Genomic DNA, 21,005 nt, shown 5'->3' on the forward strand with positions numbered 1-21,005 from the left:
TCCCCACGGGGTCTCCCACTGGATCACAGCCTCCTCCAGGCATCCACCCGCTCTGGTCACCTCCCCCCCAGGCTGCGGGTGGATCTCTGCGTCCCCCATGGATTCCCCCCATGGGCTGCAGGGGCACAGCTGCTTCACCATGGTCATCACCACGGCCTGCAGAGGAATCTCGGCTCCGGTGCCTGGAGCACCTCCTCCCCCTCCTTCTTCCCTGACCTTGGTGTCGCCATGTTGTTTTCCGATACATGTTCTCACCTCCTCTTCTTCTCTGACTAGAATCCAAAATCTTGTGACTTTATTTTGATTTTCTTCTTAAATATGTCATCACAGAGATGTTACCAACCTCTCTCACTGGCCCAGTTTTGGCCAGCAGCATGTCCATCTTCAGAGCTATCAGCTCTGCCGGACATGGTGGAAACTTCCAGGAGGTTCTCATAGGAGCCACCTCTGTGGCCCCTCCACTACCAAAAACCAGGCCAAGCAAAACCAATACAGCCTGGAAAAGAGAAGGCTTCAGGGTGACCTAACTGCAGCTGTCTAGTACCTGAAAGGTGACCACCAGAAAGATAGAGTGAGAATATTTACAAGAGCATGTAGTGAAAGGACAAGGGGGAATAAATGCAAACTAAAAGAGGGCAGGTTTAGATGAGACATTAAGAAGAAGTCTTTTACTGTGAGGGTGGTGCAGCACTGAAACAGGTTGCCCAGGGGTCGATGCTCCATTCCTGGAAGTCCCAAGATGGATGGTGCTTGAGCAATCTGGTCTAGTGGAAGGTATCCCTGCCCATGGCAGGGAGGTTGGAACCAGGTGATTTTTAAGACCCTTGAAACCCAAGCACTCTATGATTCTGTGAGAGTGAGCACAAGGACAAAGTACTTGGTCCACAAGGCAGGGGGAGGAAGTTAAAATTGACATAAAACAGGACAAGAACTGCAAAACTGAATTGTCATGAAGAAAAGAGGCAAACTTTATCCTTCAGATTTTGCACAAGTGAAAGCAAGAGTGTCTAACAAGCAAGGGAGGAGGATTACACAATAAAGTTAAAAGACAAAGGTTGAGACTGAAAGACTTTGCTGAACTCAGTTACAACACAGCTCTCAAAAAGTGCTTTGTGTGTACATATCATAGCAAATACAATCATCCAGAACAAGCACAGATTTCACATGAAAGGATGGGGGAAGAGCTTCAGAAGGCTGTGTCTCCCAGAGGAACTCTGCCCAGGGGGGCATATTTGCTTCCAGTCCTGCAGCAGACAAACAGTTACACAGACCCCTTCTATATCTCCCTCCCATCATCTCAGTGCTATGTAATGTAAATTCACATTCCCCAGTACTGGTCACTAGCCAGTGACAATTTCTATGAGCAGCACAAAATAAGACTAATGAGATCCTCAAGAAAATCCAGAATGGAGGCTGCTGTAAAGGACTGGAGCAGACTCTACAGTAACAAAGCCACAATTTCAAAACAGGATGTCTTCTGCACAGATCCCATCATTCCACTGGGCATATTAAACAGGGTTAGGTAAAGAGGCTACTTAGAGTCCACCTCAGAAATGCAGTCATGCCACAGTGATGGAAATACATTCAATAAAGTCCAGCTAACAGTACAAAGAAGTTGTCTCAGGCCAAAAAATGTAAATTTAAAAATAACAAAAGTCAGAAAATCTGCATCGATCTCTTTTTAATTTAGTCCACATTAACATATTCTGGCTGAATATTACTGCAAGTTCCTTTGCTCAGTGTTTATTTTTTTTATCTGCCTTGAAATGGAAACTGTCTTCACTTCAACAAACACATGCAGAAATAAAAATGCTGAAAGGTTGAGAACGTGGCTTCAGAAACAAACTCAATTTTTCCTTTGCCAGTCACCAGAAAAACTGACTGCAAGACAAAATTCAAAAAACACTTAACTTCTGTACTATTTGTACATATACACACACATTATATATATATATAAGCCTTATGTAATTATACACTGCAATAACATCAATTATCCAGACCCGAAATGTGCCAATTTTCCAGTTGTTTACACACAGTGAAGAAACTCTGAGATTGCTTTTTCAAAACACTGAATCTAAAACTGATGATTTATTTACACGTCTCAGCTAAAGGCACATCACGAACCTGCCCTAAAGCCTTTGCCTTTCAGTCCCCCAGCCAACACTCATGACAAGACTGTGTGACCAAAACTGCATGTTCCCACCTGCTTCAACACACACTGTTAGAATCAACTCAAATAAAGGAACAAGGTAAAACTAGAAAGATCCCATGTCAAAGGTTTTACTGCATGACCTCCATCTTGGATGAAATAACAGCTTTTTTGCTTGCTGTGCCACAAAAACTATTTTCTCCCCGTATCTTCAAACAAAAATCAAACTCCAAACAGCAAACAAAGGTCAATAAGTTGAAACAGGTTAACAACTGATCAAGAGTCACACTCATTGCTTCATGACTACGAACATGAAAAAAAATATTTATCCATTTGTCACTATTTACACCAGTTGTGTCACAGACGTGGCAAGCAGAAAGCCAGTTATGCTGTAGTATCCAAAGGAGGATTTCTGGGAGATAATATAAACTGTTAACAGGAACATACCAAAATTAGGTTTTGGTCGCTGGCAATAAAAATCCAACCCTACCACGGAATGTCCTTAGCATAACTTTGGAGGCCTACCTCAGAAGTTTGATTAAAGGCTGCTTCCTAAGGATGGCAATTTACCTTTATTACACAGGACAGACTGCTGTCAGTACTGCCTTACTTTGCTGAACTCCAGTCCCACTTCCCTTGCTGTCTGCTTTTGCTTTGCTGCTATGCTCAGCTGAATTCTAAACAGCTTTGAAGTCAAAGTTACAATTACATTACTATCTTTGGAAATACACAAATGTTCCAGATAGTAATATTTTTGTTTCCCATCAAGGATTATTTCACTTCAGAAGCTACTCCTCAGGATTTCAGTGGGCTGTCTTGAGGAACAAATTAATATTCACCATCAGATATAACAACACAGCCTTTCACGTTCACCATACAGATTGATTGGAAGAGTAACAAAGCTACCTCTGGAGCAGTTGTCCAAGTGATTCCTTGAAAGGGAGTGAAATGAGTAAGTAGCAAAGGTCCTCCAACTCCCAATATAGGAAGTTACACCACTGGTCTTCCCTGCTCTCATCACTGCAGACTCCTGGCCTACACAGAAATTTCACCTCCACAATAAAACATGGAACTGGTAGCTGCCAAATCTCTCTGCTTAACCTGGGATATACTTCTGCATTATCACTGAATTATCAGCTGAATTACATAAGGTAAATGCAGAACAGGAAGAATGGTTATAAAATTAAGTCATAACTAAAGGAGTGGAAGCAGTATTGTTCATATTATTTAAAACTCAACTGCACACATCTATTACTACTAAATGGCAGAACCCTGGTCAGAAGGAAGACAAGAAAAAAAATATTTCTCTCTCATTTCCCTGATGTTATGATTGCTTAAATCAATATTATCTCAGTATCCCCCAAGCTGAGTCAAAAAGGTTCATGCAATTACTTTACATAACCAACTTCAAATTAAATTACATAAAAGGTCATTTTTCCTATAACAGTCTCATTTGCATTTTGTCCTAGAAACGTGTTTCCTACTATCAATTACAGGGAAAAAAAACAAAACAAAACAAACAAGCCCTGGTTATGTGCCCCAGTCAGTTACTTAATACTTGAAAAGTGATTGTTTTCTTATTGGGAAGAATAAAAATTAAAAGCATAATGGGTAAGATAAAAAGTACAATGCATAATTCAGATCAAGACCAATGTAGGCAAAGTTTATAACATTCCTAGTTTCTGTTTTAGGTCAAGTTTTTCCTAGTGGATTTTGAAGTTAACCATTACAGATGGCACATATACCAAGTAGGTTGAGGCACAAAACAAAGCTGAATGTTATTAAATGGTTTAATTTCTTGTGAAGGCGAGCACAGCTTTGTTCCACACAAACAGTCATGGTAAGAGACAGGCATAAGCGTAAGCAATCTCAAACCATTCAGAGTAGTGCAGAACTGTATCTCAGAGAACTCACGCCCACTTCTAAGATGGATGCTATAGTATACAGAAAGGAAGCCTCTCTAGTCTGAATTATAAAGGAAGTAGTGACAGACTAAGAAGTGGATTTTTAGCCTCAGCTGCCAGAAAGAAGAAAGCAAACCGTTAAGTCAACCTTTATAATCCAGTAGCTTCACAAAGTTAAAACTAATATTAGATTCCAATGCAGAAAAAATGAATGGAATTAGCAGCAAGCATCGTCCATCTTCTAACAGTGAGAGGGGAAGCTGCATTTCCCCCCCCAACTAATAGCAAAAGCCTCCAGACCTAAATTTAAAAGTCTTAGCTGCAGTCCCAATTCACCTAAAAAACACCTTTGCTCAGAATCATGGCATGACTGAGGTTGAAGGGACCTTTAAAGTTCCTTAGTTTATTCAGTGTGAATAAACCCCTCCCCACCAAGCGATCTCAACATCAAATTCAGAATAGGTTGCTCAGAGATTTGTGCAGTGAGACCTTTAAAATCTCCAATTTCTGACCCCTGATTCTTGCTGTGCTGCTGTGCAACTCATTGAAGAGCCTGGCTTCATGTTCTTGGGAACCCCCCCAAGGTCCTAGAAGGCTGTCCTTAGGTCCACTTTAAGCTTTCTCGCTCCCAGGAAAAACAAGACTGGTTCTCCCAGCTTCTCCTTACGGGTCATCTATTCCAACCCCAGTACCACCCCTGTGGCTCTTCACTAGACTTACTCAAGCTTATTGCCACCTTTCTTACATGTATGAGGAGGTTAAAACTGGACACAGTATTCCAGAGATTGTTTAGTAAGTATTAAGCAGAGAAATCATTTCATCCAACCCACATGATTATGATAAACACGTCTAAAGGCCTTCACCTCACACACAGTCTCTGGAGCCAATATGCCATTTCAGAGGAGAAGGGCTTCCTCTTTATTCCTTTCTGCATTAAAAATATAAAGGATTGTCCATCAGAATTTCTGTTCTTCCTCTCCATTCAAATGAGGCAAACATGCCAGAAGAGGGAAAGTAAATGATTCCTTTTCTGGCTTTTTTCCCCTCATGTATTTTGGGATGACTTTTGTGATATTCTCCTGGAAAATGCCCCATCTTTCACTGGCACAGGATGTGTCTCCCAAAGAGACTGACTGATTTGAGACATCATTTAATAACCAGGAAGAGTGGAACATCAAGAAAAACTCAATATTTTAAACAAAAACCAGGAAAACATTAACTGTGAGACAGTCTGAACCGCAATGACTAATCCCATGAACAGGGTACTAACCTAAAGATCCTTTATTTGTTCTTTGTCCAAGACTCCTCTTGGATCTTTGTGAAAATAGAGATACACTTTCTGTGCCTATAAAATAGGGATAATACATAGTAAACTTCTTTCTCATCAGGCAGATTAGGAAGTACAGAGGCTTCCCAGGTTGTTTGGAAGCTGTAGTAGAATGGTGTATCTGACTCCTGCATGGTTGAAAAACATTTTTATTCTGCAAGCAAAGTGCTTGGAGGCCACTCTAACACAGGTGTACTAGTGTCACCTGACCTAATCAGCGTTCCTGCACCCACCCTCAGATCTACACACCTCCCAAAACATACATGTATGTTCAGAGCAACAACCTACTGCCAGCCAGCATTCCAGCCAGCCATCCCTCACATGGACAAAAAAGTGGCATGACAGCAGCTGCTTTCCCACACTAATCAAACTCTGCGCAAGGTTACTTTTGGCACAGCTATTATTTTAAAATAACTTGCAATGAACAAATTTCTTCTGGTAGTGAATGTTTACTTAAAGATGGGGAGAAAGAGTTAAACTCTAATCATGAAAATTACTGAACATGCCCATTCTATATGTAATTTGAAGTGGGCATCACACAGGTTAATGGAAAAGTAGCTGAGATACGTTTAATAATTCACTTTTTCTTAACTTAGAGTAAAGGTCTTCTAATAAAGGATTTATAATGGAACTCATAAAATGAGACTGGAAAACAAAGCATCTCTTATTTTACTCTTAAGTAAGACTCGCTATTTATACTTGAAGAAAAATGCACAGAAGAAATGGGCCAGTACTTCATGCAGTCACCAGAAAGAACACAGCTGACATTCATTACTTACCATCAGTGTACATCACCAGTGGCAATTGTGCAGTTTACAGAAGAAACAATGGATTGTGCTTGAGCATTAACTTTACATACATCTCTGTTGAAACGTTTCTATTTCTTAAGTTTTCCAAATTTAAAACACCTCTGGTATGGATTCCTACTGTTAACAACAGCACGCATTTCTACGTATTTCCAGATCCATGTTGGCTATACATTGCTCTGATTTTTCAGATTGTCACAGCTCTTTTTTAACAGCTATTCATCTTCTATAAGCAATAGTAAGATATATGAAGCTACTTAATTTCCAAATTCTCCTAGCAAAGTTTACCCTGGGTATTTATATTAAAAAGTTAGTTGAAGTGATTAAAGAAATTACACATAAGTTAATTTTTGTCTTTGCTTCTCTTCCTGAGCTTCTACCTGTCATCTGCCCGCCATCCTTGCTTGCATTCAGCAGTTCCCATTTGAGTCCTTGGATTTGCAGAAACATTTTTCAGTGGGTACTTAAAAAGCTATCCGCAAATTCAAGTAATCAATTTTTTTTTAACCATGAAGGGTTTGATCCAGTGCAAACTACATCATTAAAAGGGCTCTCAATTACTTTGGTGAGCTTTTAATCAGTATTCATAAGTAAGTATTCTTGATCTGAAGTACAGTACCATAATATGTTCCTTTATTTATCATTAAGAAGGCTAATGTGTGCTTTTGTTTGATACATGGAAGGAGATGAGCAAGACTTTTCATACAGCAGGAACAAAGTCTAGGAATTTCACATGTGCCAATCATTAGTTTCGATTATGAACTGCCACAATATCTGTTCTTGTGTCTTCTGGTGTCCAGAGCAAAAGCATATCTTTAAGAATCTGTTAATATAATACTACTGTTTGGTTTATGTTTTTATTGTTCCCAGCTGTGTGCCAGGTGAGGCTGCCTTCTCACAATATGATACTGGAATTCCAACATCTTGCATCCTTGCCTTTTTCCTCCATTCCCCTCTCCCCATTCCCAGTCTGCCACTCACTTTGCACATCTACTGAAGTTCACCAGATTCCTTCACGAGCTAAATCAACCCAGGAACTTACAAAAAAACTACCCCAATAAAAGCAGCAACAGTAAAAACATGCAGATTTCATGGTGGTTAAGAGATCTGGATCTACTCAGGAAGAGGACTGAATAGTCCCAGAAACATCAGAGAGACAAGACATGAGATTTTGTATTCAAGTGTCAGGGAAGGGAGAAAGACCAACTACAGCAGCACCAAGCCTTCAAGAGCAGCTTCAGGAGCAGATGATCAGAGTACCCTGATCATTTTCAATGCTGCTGGATGAAAGCCAGCTGAGTTACCCAAAGATTAGCTAAGTACCCCCTAGCAAAGACAACAAAGGAACTTTTCAGCTTGAAGCATCACAAGCCCACTACCACTCAAGGTGGCCAACACCTGTTCCTGTGGTCTCAGTCAGGAGCCAGGAACAAGCAGGATGCATTAATCCCACATGTAGGACAGTATCACACACAGAGTTGTCAATGACATCATGATATCGAGTAGTTCTGGTGCAAAGAATAGTCATCCACACACTCACACACTGAGTCCTGAGGTAAGAAAAATCTGTTCTGCTCCTTAATGAGACTAGAATTTGGCAAGGTGCCAGTCATATCCAGTGACTGCCAATCTGGCAGTGCTGCCTCCAAAGTGGGATGAGGATTCTGCCACATTGGATTAATGATGAATGGGGGAAAAGGAATCTCCACGGGATTCATAAAGGACCCATGAATGATGAACTATAAATACTGTCTTTTTTTAAATAAGGAAGATGTTCTGCCTGATGAATGCCAGCTGAGGTGAGAGACCTGTATGGAAGAACTGAATCTCTGACCACACAGGCCAAGAAAGCATCTACAGCAGATTAGCTAAGAGAGAAGTCAACCTTTCAAAACCTGTTACTTGTGAAAGGAAACCAATCTATTTGTTTCCTTACATTTTTCTAGCAACCATTGGTAAACATTTTTGAAATTGAGTAGTTTGGGATGTTGTAAAGAAATAAATTTGTGTTTATGTTAACGTAGTGTATGAGTTAACAATTTCAAAATGATGCCCATTACTGTGTCTAATGAGTATTAAGACCAGGGTACTGAAATATTCTGATAAAATGCCAGATCCTCAGACAAGGCTACAGTTAAAACAAACGGTGCCAAAAGGCAATTCTAGAGGTGCTACACCAACTTACTGAAGCAGCAACAGTGCTGAGTAAAAAGAAATCTTATCTTACTATAGTTAACAGTCTGTCTGTAATGAAGTATGATAGCACAGCAGAACTGATGTTTATTTTACATATTTCATATCACCTACAAATGGTTTTTCTTGACTTTGGGTGTATTTAATTTACTATTTTATCACTAGAAATACATATTTTGCCTTCCTGAAGATAAAAAAAATTAGCTATTTCAACTTAATGCATTATTTAAAAACTCTAATTGTGTGTATACACAGATATATTTGAAGAAAAAGTAAAGACTGGGGAACATGTCAGTCTGAAAATATAAAGGAACAATAATCAAAAACAACACCACTCAAGAAAAGAAACATTTCCAAATGGAACAAACCTTTAAAACCATCAGGATAGACTTCAGGAAGGAATTTAGTGCTGATGTCTCCTTGAACAAAGCGTGGATGGACGATCACTTCTCGCAGTAAAGAAATATTGTGAGCCACACCTGAAAACAAAAAAAAAAACAAATCAATACAAAATCAGGTGACATTAATCACAAATTACAATAGGAAAGGACTTATAAAAATATGAACTCTTTCTGGAAGAAATACTTGTTCACAACCTAGATACCACAGTACTGATGTAATCAATGCAGATTTACCAGTTTTGTTTCACTCCTGCCTCAAGACACACCCTTTTAAACACTCCGTTTAATTATAAAGTAAACAATCTAAATTTTCACCTCATCAAGCCTAATTCAAACACCTAGTTGAGTTAAGGACAGCAAGCACAACCAAGAGACTTTTGGTCCAGTTCTAGAAGATGTAGGCAAGACCACAGCCATCTCCTTGAAATGACAAATATTAGCTCAATTCCACTGAAGCCTGAATGAAAGATATGCACCATGTTATGCCCCAATCACAGTAAAGAAATACAGTAAACAGTTTTACCACTTAACATACCATTTTACAACATTTTTATCATTTGTAACACTTAAGAGACTCCTGTGTAACTTACAAAACAGAAATGTATTGCTTCCTCCACATGTACCTTTATCCAACCTCACCTGGTCAATTCTTTCATTCAATACCCTGGCTCCTCTTTAGGACCTCTCTGTGACCCTGTTAGACATAAGCCCACAAAAATTATTTACTTAATTTTAAAATAACTTACCACAGAAACTTTAGAGCCACCTTTATCCTTTAATTTCTTTGAGTATTATGCTACTTATGTTTTCTGCATTTCTTCATCTCTTTCTCATTCTACTTCTCAGCCTGTCTCCTCCATCTCCTAAATGATTTTCGTTTTAGTTGAATAACTTCTATGTAATTAAGTTAGTGACTTAATGCTAAACTGCACTTTGCCAGAAGTGCTTGCAGTTTAGGACTGAATATGACGGTCACTAGAAGTCATTTCACTGAAATACTAAATACAAGAAAGTCCTTATAAGAGGTAGGAGAAGAAAGGGGATGCAAAAAAAAAAATCTTTGAGAAAAAACTCCCTAGATCATTTAAATTATCTTCTCCTTACTGCAAACAATTTTCAAAAAGAAGGTACTGTCTCTCTTTTGAAAATAGCATACAGGTCATCTTTGGAAAGTTTAAGATTACAGGTAAGAAAACCACCATCTTTATCTCCATTCTCTTCTCAATTTTAGAAAGAGATCAAATCTGATGAGCCAGAAGAGTTCAGTGCCAATATGACTACACACGATAACACTGGCTCAAAAACATTACTACTTCTTAAGAGAAGCTGAAATAGACATGCAGTTCAGGAGCATTGCAGGTATTGATTTATTCCAGGTATGGATAAATGAGGAGCTGCTATAGGAAAGAGGTTATCCAACCTCAGCTGCGCACATTCTCACCCCTCTGGAAATGCAAAGTAATTCACATTCTTTTGTCAGCGTCAGAGGAACAGGTAACTCCAAATCACATTGCATTTGCTGTGTCACATTAACTTTGGCTTTAGCTGTCCACCATTAAGTATAAAATGCAGAACACATCACAAAACAGTTCATAGCAAAAATTTGTCTGTGCATCCACTTCTCTTGCATAGCACAAAATTCTGTACTTCAACTTCAGCTGTGTTTACTCACAAGTTATTGTGATGATATGATCACAATTAGAGATGACATTATTCAATTACTTGCACTTTTTTCCTAATAGTTCTAGTTTAAAATAATATTGAAAAATAATTCATTGTAAACTCAGGTATTACAGCTGTAAATTAAGTTATTTGGATTTCTTCCCTTGTTGGGATCCCACCAAAGCAAAGACACTAGCAGTACTACCATGCAAATTGCTGTGGCTACAGGAGATTCTTCTACACTCCTTTTTCTTTTGTGTTTTTCCAGTTTAGAAGCATGGACAACATCCTTGTTATTTTATATGCAGACCAGTTCAAACACTTTCAAAGCTTTTTTCCCCTACTAGTCTGCTGCTGGTGTGAATTTTCAAGCTCTCTGTGTGGCCATCACTGAAACCACTTTCAACACAGAGTCAGACTGAGCCTCATTGAATCATGAAGTCACAGTTTTAAAGACTCGTTTGTGAGCCATTAAATAGCACATGACACAACCAGTTCAATAATGACATGATAGAAATTTGTCCATTTGATTAAAAGAAGATCCTTGCTGCCTGCGACCTAAATAATCATTCACAGACCCTGATTTCATAAACACCGAATGGAAGTCACACTGCATCTCCACTACACAAAAGAATTAAAAATCTTATGCTAAATTACCATAACTTGGAAATAAATAATGTCTGTCTTTGTCTGCTACAAACTTCCCCCCAAAATTTCCAATTTGAATAGTAAGTCGAAATATCCCAGAGACTTCATCTATTAAGTCCAGCATCAAGACAAACAGGAGTTTTTCAGTGCTGCCCAACTTTGAATCAAGGGTTTAAACATGCTGCAATGTGTAACCAGATCACCTCACATTTTTCTTTCCTAAACTGCTGTTAAGATCCCTGGTGAGGTGATGGCTGATGACAGAGCTTGGTGTCTCAACCGACTGCCCCAAAAGACCTAAAATCAAAAAAATACTATGAGTATTCTTAATTATTTCTAACTCGTGTGCATCTGAAAAATATGAGGCTTCTGCAATGTTTTAAGCTCCAAAATTTCTTTAATAAGTTCAATAGAGCAGACAAGCCTAGGTGTTTGGGAAGCAATGTGAATGCTTTTTACATATACAAATTAAAAATGTAATAAACAAGTTTCCCTTTAAAGTATCATGAAAGGCTATCTTTATCAGTCCCTGTGACCATTATGTGAGCAATGACTGCATGGTTGATCTGCTTCTCAAGACTGAGTTGATACTTTTAGTGATGTACCAAATCTATATGGCGTTAAAAAAAATTACCAGTGTAATCCTTCAGAAGTCTAGAAGTTTTAGATTTGCAATTTAGTGTGACCTCTGTCAAAGTTCATAAGGTCTCCATCTGTGTGTGAGTAACTACTAGGCTACAGAAATATGGACCCCTAGAGCAGCTTGCTCCTGACTACCTGCTGCTTCCAAAACACTGGCCAGACATCAGCCTCACACTCTCACAGGATCAAACAGAGGCTAACAGGCAGTGCTTATTTCATGCAAAGTTAAACACTAAACTGAAGTATATTGTATTTATGTTGCAATGGTTTTCAGAGAATTTTTCTTTTTCTTGACTAGATCTGCAGACTGCCAGGAAGAAAATCACATTTGTTAGCCTGACAAGCCATGACATTTTCAACAAACAAGCAAAATCCTAAACTATATCAATTTATTTCTCCTCCAGAAAACAAAATTTCACTTCAGCATCATGATTTTTACATTGTTAATGCTGATGCAGAACTGCAGTTACAGTTATAGTCCTTTCCTCTAAGTCAAAATATAATAAAATATAATAATCACCATTCTCCATATGTCTATTTTTTTTCATTTTACTTGGCTGTTGTCTTCATACAATTTTACATCAGTAGAAGCTCAGTTTAAGGTATACTTCTTAGGTTTCAATTTTTACACACTATTTTCCAGAACATATTTGTAAAAGAAAGCAGACTAGCATTTAAATTACAGAGACCTAATGAAATTTTTAAAAACGACATATTCATATGCTTTATATGGAACACATATTCCTGAGGTTCCATTAATTTTCCAGTTAAATTGTCATTATTGCCTAATGAATACAGGAGCACACTAAATAATCACACTGTTCACCAGAGCTTATTAGCAACCCCTGTTTGAAGAAGCCCTCATTAAAAAAAAATTAAATTATAATCAGAAGAAATTACTCCCCATACTGCCTGCCTCTATCTTGCCTCCTTCCCTTCTTCATTTTTGGCCTTAAAAACTCTGCTAAGTACACCAGACTTTTCATTAACTTATATACTGTAGCCTAACTCCTAACCTGTCCTCACAAGAAAACCCAAAGACAACAATAAAATGCATTTTATAGAAAACAACTTTATAACAAGTTTATGAAGAGGATATCACACCACATTTTTACTCACTAAAAATCAGAACTTGGAATGCCAAGGCACAAAATCATAGGCAATGTTTTCACTATAAATATTTACTGACACTAAACATATTCAGTGTTGATTAGCCTTTTTACAGTATTAAGCTTCTGTCATCTTGATGCCTGCAAACACAAATCTGCATTTATCCACGTAAACTTAATTGGAGTCCTACATGCCCCTCTGTAGATAAGCAGTTGAATAGACTTAGCACCATTTGAAATTATCAGCAAGTTAAGTGGAACAGAAAGAACTTTATCTGCATACTTACTGACTGCAAAACCAACATGTGGAGTACAGGACTAGAGGTTTCTCTTTTTAACAAGCCAGCAAAGCTAAACTATCACCCAACAATTTAAATGCTGAATAAGAATAAATGTGATGAAGCTTAGGAGGTATCTCAGTTATTTCTCTAAAGAAAATATAAAAAATATATTAACTAACCTCTGCACGGAGTATTATGAAACACTGATTATTCTGCTGTTCACTTAAAACAAGAACATTATCGGATTTGCACAGACTGTGAAAACACCACTTTCAACACATGAACTTCTCAAGTCCATGATTACTACCCAGCAAGCCTCCATGTTCGTAATTCCAAAAGTTTTCATAATATTCCCTGAAACCCTCAACATTCAACTATTTAATTGTCTTTCAAAGCTTGTGTTTTGCTACAACTCACTTCAGAGCTGGCTATCTGCATATGAAGTCCTACCCCAAAAGCAAGAAAAAAAGGGGTTTTTAGCTTTTAATTTTAAACATCCGCATAAAATTCTCACATGGGATCAGTACACCACTGACCCTCAGAGCTGAACATGTATTCCAACTAAAAACAATCATTCTCTCAGATACAAAAGTCTGAAGCTCACTGAATTCACACACCAGGATAAAGGGCAAAAGGAAGGGAGGTAAAAGGACATAATATATGGTAACATCATACTGTAAAATTGTAAGTTCAAACTCAAACTAAATTTTGTAATTGCATGTGGTTCTGAACTTCTTAGTAAGAGGACCATTATTTACAGTGTTAGCAAACACATATGAATGCTTGAATCTGTAGAATAATTGGAAGCAAAAGCTAAGCAGGCTTCATCAAGAAAAGTGAAAGAAAATAAATGGCCATTCTGCCATCATCCTCTCCTCAGATATCCTTTTACTTTAAAGACAGGGAATAGAACACTAGGACAACTTTATATCTAGGGAAATAACAGCACTTGTTTTTCAGTGCCTTCTCAACTGGGCACATTACATTTCTTGTTTTTCACTGCCCCAGTTCTTTCTCCTTAATCAAAGGGAGAGAAAAAAACCATACAAACAAAAAACTTATCCGACAAAAAAAAAGTACCTTACTTTAATTTCCCCTTCTGCACCAATAACATTGCCTTCCTCTTTTACCTGATCAGGCTGTACTTCAATTGGCATTCCCTCTTTCTTCTCCACAGGACAGTGGCAACCTGTAATCCTTCCTAAACTATATGCCACTACATTTCACTAAGAGGCTGCCATTCCCACTCCCTCCCTCATGACTGGCTTAAGAAAAGGAGAGAACAAACAGGAGCAGCATCTGAGCTCCAAGCTGATGCTACTAAGCGTGCTGAAATGGTCCCTTCTAATGATTTTGAACTAAGTTTGTTTCCTTCCCTTCTCCAGTTTCGGTTTCTACATCGATACACTTGGGAATCTGCTGGTCCCTGCTGCAATGGGTGAGAACACAAATACTCTTGCAGAACTACCAGCCTGTTACCTCTGTTATGCAGAAGTTGTATGACCCGTTGAAGCATTTTTTAAATGCTCATTTAAAAAACAAAAACTCATTTCATTTAAGAACAGACATTATACGCTGTTTTTCCAGGCAAATAGGCTTCTTACACACAAAGATTGTTTTGCTCACAATACCAGTGAGAGCATTTGCAGAGGATAAGAATACAGGAGAGTCTAAAACTCACATGTATACTGCCATTGAGAAGTATCATTTAAGTTAAAACAAAATAACCCAGTCACTTATGATGTTCGGATCTAAATTTAAGTTTACTGTGAAAAGCTTTGTACCTGAAATTAATTTATTTGAAATAGATGATAAAATACTAAAATCACAGATGAGTGTTTTTTCTCGTGCTCTAGGATGATCCTGCTTGAGCAGAGAGGTTGGACCACATGATCCACTGTGATCCCTTCCAATCTTACTCATTTTGTGATTCTTGGAAAGCCAAGGCCTTCTAACAACATTAGTACAGCTCTCCTTTCCCCCCCCCCAATTAGTGTGTTTACATTTGCAAAAAGACGTTCCCCCCTGCCACTATTCTGGCAGGTCTCCACTCAAGAGTTAACGTCTACATTTCTTTTCTCCCCTCAAACACTCACTACAGTTATTTAACACTTTTCTGGTTTCTATTTCATGTTTGCTCTTTCACCTCATGCTGGAAGATTCCCCCATCCCCAGCTGGTGGGTCCCTTATTTCCTCCTCATTTCTACTCCTTCTTGCTCTATCTGCCGCTTACTTTTTTCCTCAGAGGCTCATTTTTCCACTCTTCTTTCTCCCAAATGGTCCACTACATTCCTCTCTCTACACAGCAAGCAAGATCTCAACAGAAAAGGGTTGACTTTGTATAAAGACTTAAATTTCAGGTTATTGCTTTACTTTTGAATGCTCAGGGAAGATAAAAACCCAAACAAAGGTCAAAGGAAAGATTACAGGATTCAGGAATTACAGGAATCTGCACTCAAGGATATGAGCTATCTCACTAGATATCTCCAATCAGACCTCTAGTGAATTGATAATGTGTTCTACTTGCTGCATAAATATAAGCATTTCTTTTATTTAAATAGATAAAAATAACTTTCATACACAAACTTTCCAAAACTTCATACTGGGATTTATACATGCCTTCAAATGAATATATTATCCAGCACCAGAAATGACAAAAACGTATTAAAACTTTAGAAAAACCAAGAAGGAAAGCATACCACATCATGTTTACAGACACAAGAGATACACTGAAAGGCATTCTTTCAATACCCTGTTTCTGTTGCTCAAATTAACATCCCCTTCCCCCCCAAAAAGAACCCCACAAAACAAAAAGTTTCTGAAAAAAGTACCATAAGAGACAGAAATGAACTACTAACAACAGTGCACGCTCAAAGGAAATAAATCATGCCTCATCCCAATGAGGAACAGCGCCTCTGTGCTTAACTGGAATCTTGAACTTTTCACTCTTCACAAATTCTCCAGTAACCAACTACATAAAACAAGAAGTGTCTCTTCTTGAGACAATTCTGGGTTGGACCCTTAACTTTAATCACTCCTGAACTATACTGCAAGATTCAGAGATAAAAATGTTACCTAATTAGACCCTTTGTCATTCAGGAGTCTCAGCTGAGATTTTGAATTCAGATCAGTTCTCAGCAGAGGAGTCAGTTCCTGTCAGAATAATTTAGACTGTCAAGAACCTCAAGAGATCATTTAATCTAATCCACAACTCAAAGAAACACTATCCTAGACTTTCATCTGCTCCCATTAACAACAACAGAGGTATTACACAGAAAAAAAGATGGAGATTATGTTCCCATGATCACATTGACTCTCTCTTGACTCAGTCTTGAGTTAGTCACACTTTTAGCATCTACCAATGAACAGACTGTAGAATTTCTGTTATCACTGCATACAAGTTGTCATCAACCTGAACTGGAATAGAATATTAATGCAACAGGCATTTTCAGAGCACAGCATTGTTGCAAATATCCCAATTTGCTTTATTCAACATTTTTTATGAAGATACTGCTATTACAGGCACTGTATGATGGAGCCTTGGTTGCTTAAGGTATTATTTACTCAAATTTTGCTTAAGTCTGCTTTCTTTGCAAGTATTAACTGTTTTTAAAATTTAATTATTTTAATTTCCTTCATGATTGTCTCAGGCAGATTTAACTGGGAAGGACAGCTAAACCATGAATTCAAGGCCAGGTAGTATCCAGTCCAAGAAAACAAATCAATAAAGACTATAGTCTGGGGACTTGTTCCCTGTAAATGGGATGGAGCTAAAAAGGAACAGGGTAACTTGTGAATATCCCAAAGCCACAGCAGTAGAAACTGAATGTTTTCTCACACAGCCAACAGACAAGGAGCAGCAGAGTAAGTCCTTGCCCTTCACATTGCCAACATGCCTCAACCCAGCCTATGAGTCACCTCCTGAAGGGTCACTGTGCTACTTCAGTCCTGGATTCTCTGCCGGGACTGCCATGAATGACACTGTATAGTGGCATTTGCTCCAAGAAGACATTTGTCTTCTAGGAACTGGATAAAAACCACTGATTTCACACAGGTCAGTGAGCAACCATCAAAATAGTAGTGACTAAAATGCCTTACCAACTTTTGTCTGCTTTGAACCAGTGACACAGAAGTGATGGGGAAGATCCATCCTCCATTAGCAGTCCCTCAGCTACATATTAGATGGTCCTTGACCTGTTAACCAGTCACCCTATATCCCATTCCCATCCCATGTGAGTGAACAAGCATCTTTGTTTACAGAAATTGCAATCCTTGGGATTTTAAATCTAAAATTCTCACAGTGTATATAATCACTACAACTGACACTTACTTCAGCTGGTATTGCTTACCTTAAATGCTTTGTAACTCAGAAGAGTTATTTCATTACTTACAGGGAAAAACACAGTGTCTCTAAAACACAATGCAAACATAAATGCTGCTTCCCAGGAAATCAGAGGGACAAGGGGGCTGTGTTGAGAAATAGGAATCTGGAGCACACTATTCAGGAAGACTGGTAATCTCTAAATAGTTATGTACAAGCTCACTATTCAAGCATAAAACCAAGTAACTCCAAAACTAGGTAAAAAAATTATTCTGTATCTTTTACTACTAACAAAAACTCAAGTATGGAAAAGACTTCATGTGATGCGCTTTACAAAAGATCAAGGTAGTTTAATATTTTGTTACATAGGAACCCAACATTGTAAAGCAAAAATACACACAATTGCTTTAGGAAAAAAAAAAGAAGGAGTTCTGCACATGTCAATGCAGTTTAGAACATTACAGATGGGACAGTTTCTACTAACTACCCTACCAAGAATCATTCACACTAGGCAAGAGAAGAGATACTTTAATATCCACAAACGTTCCATTTTAAATAAACACGGAGAAGAAACTACCAGCTGTGTAAAATGACACAAAAATCCCGGTGGTTTTCAAATGGAAACCACTGGCCACTGCAACTAAAAATGTGTTCTGAAATTAATCTACTTTTGAAACCTGTAGTACATTAAATTTTGTGGTTTGCAGTACTTTAAAAAAAAATTCCCCCTGTAGTTCACTAATTACCTCTTTAAATGTTTTTAATAGACTAAAAGCTTTCTCAGACAAATACTACAGAGACATCAGATATGATGGATACATGCATACTAATAAAAAGACTGTAGAAACCTCAAGAATACAAATTAGTACTTTTCAGGTGTAAGGTCTCATATAGTTTACAAGTATTTATAATCTGTGGAACTGTTGTTAGGTACATAAACATCTGTGTAAAACACCTAAGCACAAACAATTGGTAAGTTTCCACCCCATATTATAGCACATAATAAAAGACAATGCTCCACACACATTTGCAATATTCTCATGAAATAAAATACTTTCAGCATCACTTGCTATCAATACAATTGAGTGTGAATCCAGAGCCTGTCTCCATTAAAAACAACACTAACAAATCCCACCTCACATCAATCTAACTACAGCAGTATAAATTTCTCACTCATATAAATTTACTCAGCTGTTATACAGCAGGGGTTTACATCAGCACATTGTACTGCAATATTCTAATGGCTCAAGTTGCACCAATATAAATTCATGTTAGAGTTAGCCGTTCATTTACAATGGCTAATCCTACCATCTACCTAGGTACACTGTGGTAGAGGAATGTTCATTTTCCCCTCGACAGATAAATCTTTTGAGTTTGACATGGGATCTGTACCATTCAGCAGCACAGCATTAAGGCCAAACCAAGTTTTACAGAAACTTAATAGAAATTTTTTACCTCTTTTACCCTGAGTTGTCCTTATTTTCTACAAGACACAGAGGAAGACCTAAAGATTTCTCCCACACAAAACATGACTGCCCTCACCAAAACTTAGAGTGAACTAGTCAGGGCTGCTTCACCCCTGCTGCTTAGAAAGCCTGGAAGAATGGCTGCATCTCCTATGCAATCAGAGGGCAAGAGCTAAAACACATACTGATCAATAGCCCACATCTGTATTTGCCCACACCTAAACAATGATCTTGAAAATAAGAGAAATATATATATACACAAAATCAAATACTGCATTGTGATAATGTTTAATTGCAATCAATGTATTAAATTCCTATAAAATGGCAATTACCTTAAATTTCCTACAGTACAGAAGCCTTTTTTTCCCCTCTACAACATAATAAATCAATTACATGCAACCATTCAGTGAGAACTATGAGTTTTAAGAAAGTTATTTAAATATTTATCTCATAATACTCAAGAGAAAAAAATGGAGGGGAAAAAAGTCTCTTTAGAGTTGATGTATCTTCTCAGCTTAATTAACACAAGCTTTTCCTGTTTTAATTTGCACTTAAAAAGTGGGAACTTTACTCAATTTGCTAATTACTACATTTTCAAGCTGTTTTCTTGAAATAGATGACAGCCTATCACACTAGGAATCCAAATTTCTCTAGTTACCTCGAATTACGTAGTTGTCCAAAGCCTCTTCCATTCTTTTCAGGGCTTCAGCTCTATTAGAACCATAGGTAATCAGCTAAAGAAAAAAAAAATGTATTTACATTACCTAGAAATTAGATGTTTGTCTCTAGAATTTGAAAAGCATTTAAAAATTAAATAGGCTTGTAGAACTTCTGCAGTCATAAAACCATTTCTTGGCCATTACTGTATCTGTGCTATAGAGGCTCCCTGAAACATCAAGAAAAAGCTAAGATCTTTTAACCCATTCAATGAAAGAAGGCCAATCACTTTTCCTTCATAAAACTTAAAGCATCTAAGCAAGCCCTCAGAAAATCAGACAAGAGGCTCAATATCCAAGCTGACTCTCCAGATTCCTAATGCCCAACAAACTCATAAGATATAATATTTTGGAGAACTGAACTCTATCATGTCATATTTTAATTTTACCAATATATTCCTTATGAATAAAAACTAATACTAAGAGACAATATCAACCATTTCTTTCAATGCTTCTTTTTTGGAAACCAGAATTATTGACATTTTCATCCAGCCTAGACTATGTTTAAAAAGATAGATTGGCAGCATCTAAGTCAGACAATAAAGACTAGTGTTTAAATCAGAATCTTCTTAATAATTAGAAACTGCAAGACAAATAATTACAGTGTCAAAAGGTAAAAAGAATTTTATTTAGAAGTAACCGTAGATTTCCACTACTGTACATCTTCCTTCACTTCTTTTTTATTCCCTTGAGGCATGTTATGCCTGGCACCTTTAAAATACTGATTTACCAATCCTTTAACATGCTCTCTCATTTAAAAGATCTATGTATAAAATCAGTACTTCATACCTTTAGAATATTGAGAAATAATAATCAACTCACTTTGGAGATCATAGGATCATAATAAATGCTAATATCACTTCCTTGTTGAATACCACTGTCAACACGTACCTTCAAAAATAAGTAAAAATAGTTATATATTAGTGGAAAAAGAATTTCAACACGAGGATCAAATCTACCCATCAGCCTTAAACCATAACCCCCACAAAGCTTATCACATACATTTTTCCCTCTGGAAAGACTAGAATAATTATTTGTTTTCAGAGAATCTGGGAGGAGGGAAGGGAAGCTTTTTTCTTCACCGGGAAAAACACTTGCAAATTATTCTCTCCTTTATGAGAAACTTGACTGCAATCTTGAGTTCATAGTCAGAAATCTCTTTTGTTCTCTAGAATGCACAGTAAACACACTAAATTTGATCTAAGAATTTCATCTGTGTTACACAATCACTTCAACTCTAAACACATTCAATTCTGATTTAATCCCTGTAATAAAATACAGTTGTAATTATTTTTCTGACTGACACCTGGCATGAGGGATGACCCTTATAATCACACCCTTTCTGCATCTATATGTAATCACATCCCTCATGTTCTGCT

The 21,005-nt window shown here is 37.6% G+C and overlaps 1 protein-coding gene across 2 annotated transcripts in view; it reads right to left on the bottom strand.

Moving 5' to 3' along the window:
- Positions 1-21,005, bottom strand: part of PCCA (propionyl-CoA carboxylase alpha subunit) — a 275,875-nt gene that overhangs the window by 133,055 nt on the left and 121,815 nt on the right. For both annotated transcript variants that reach the window (XM_017733890.1, XM_017733951.1), the window contains exons 15-17: positions 20,449-20,517; positions 19,569-19,644; positions 8,748-8,858 (exon numbers count right to left, since the gene is read on the bottom strand). In XM_017733890.1, coding sequence (XP_017589379.1) covers positions 8,748-8,858; positions 19,569-19,644; positions 20,449-20,517 — 256 coding nt within the window. The remainder of the gene's footprint in view (positions 1-8,747; positions 8,859-19,568; positions 19,645-20,448; positions 20,518-21,005) is intronic.

This window comes from Corvus brachyrhynchos, unplaced genomic scaffold (assembly GCF_000691975.1).
Source record: "Corvus brachyrhynchos isolate BGI_N302 unplaced genomic scaffold, ASM69197v1 scaffold1120, whole genome shotgun sequence".
Classification (NCBI taxonomy): Eukaryota; Metazoa; Chordata; class Aves; order Passeriformes; family Corvidae; genus Corvus; species Corvus brachyrhynchos.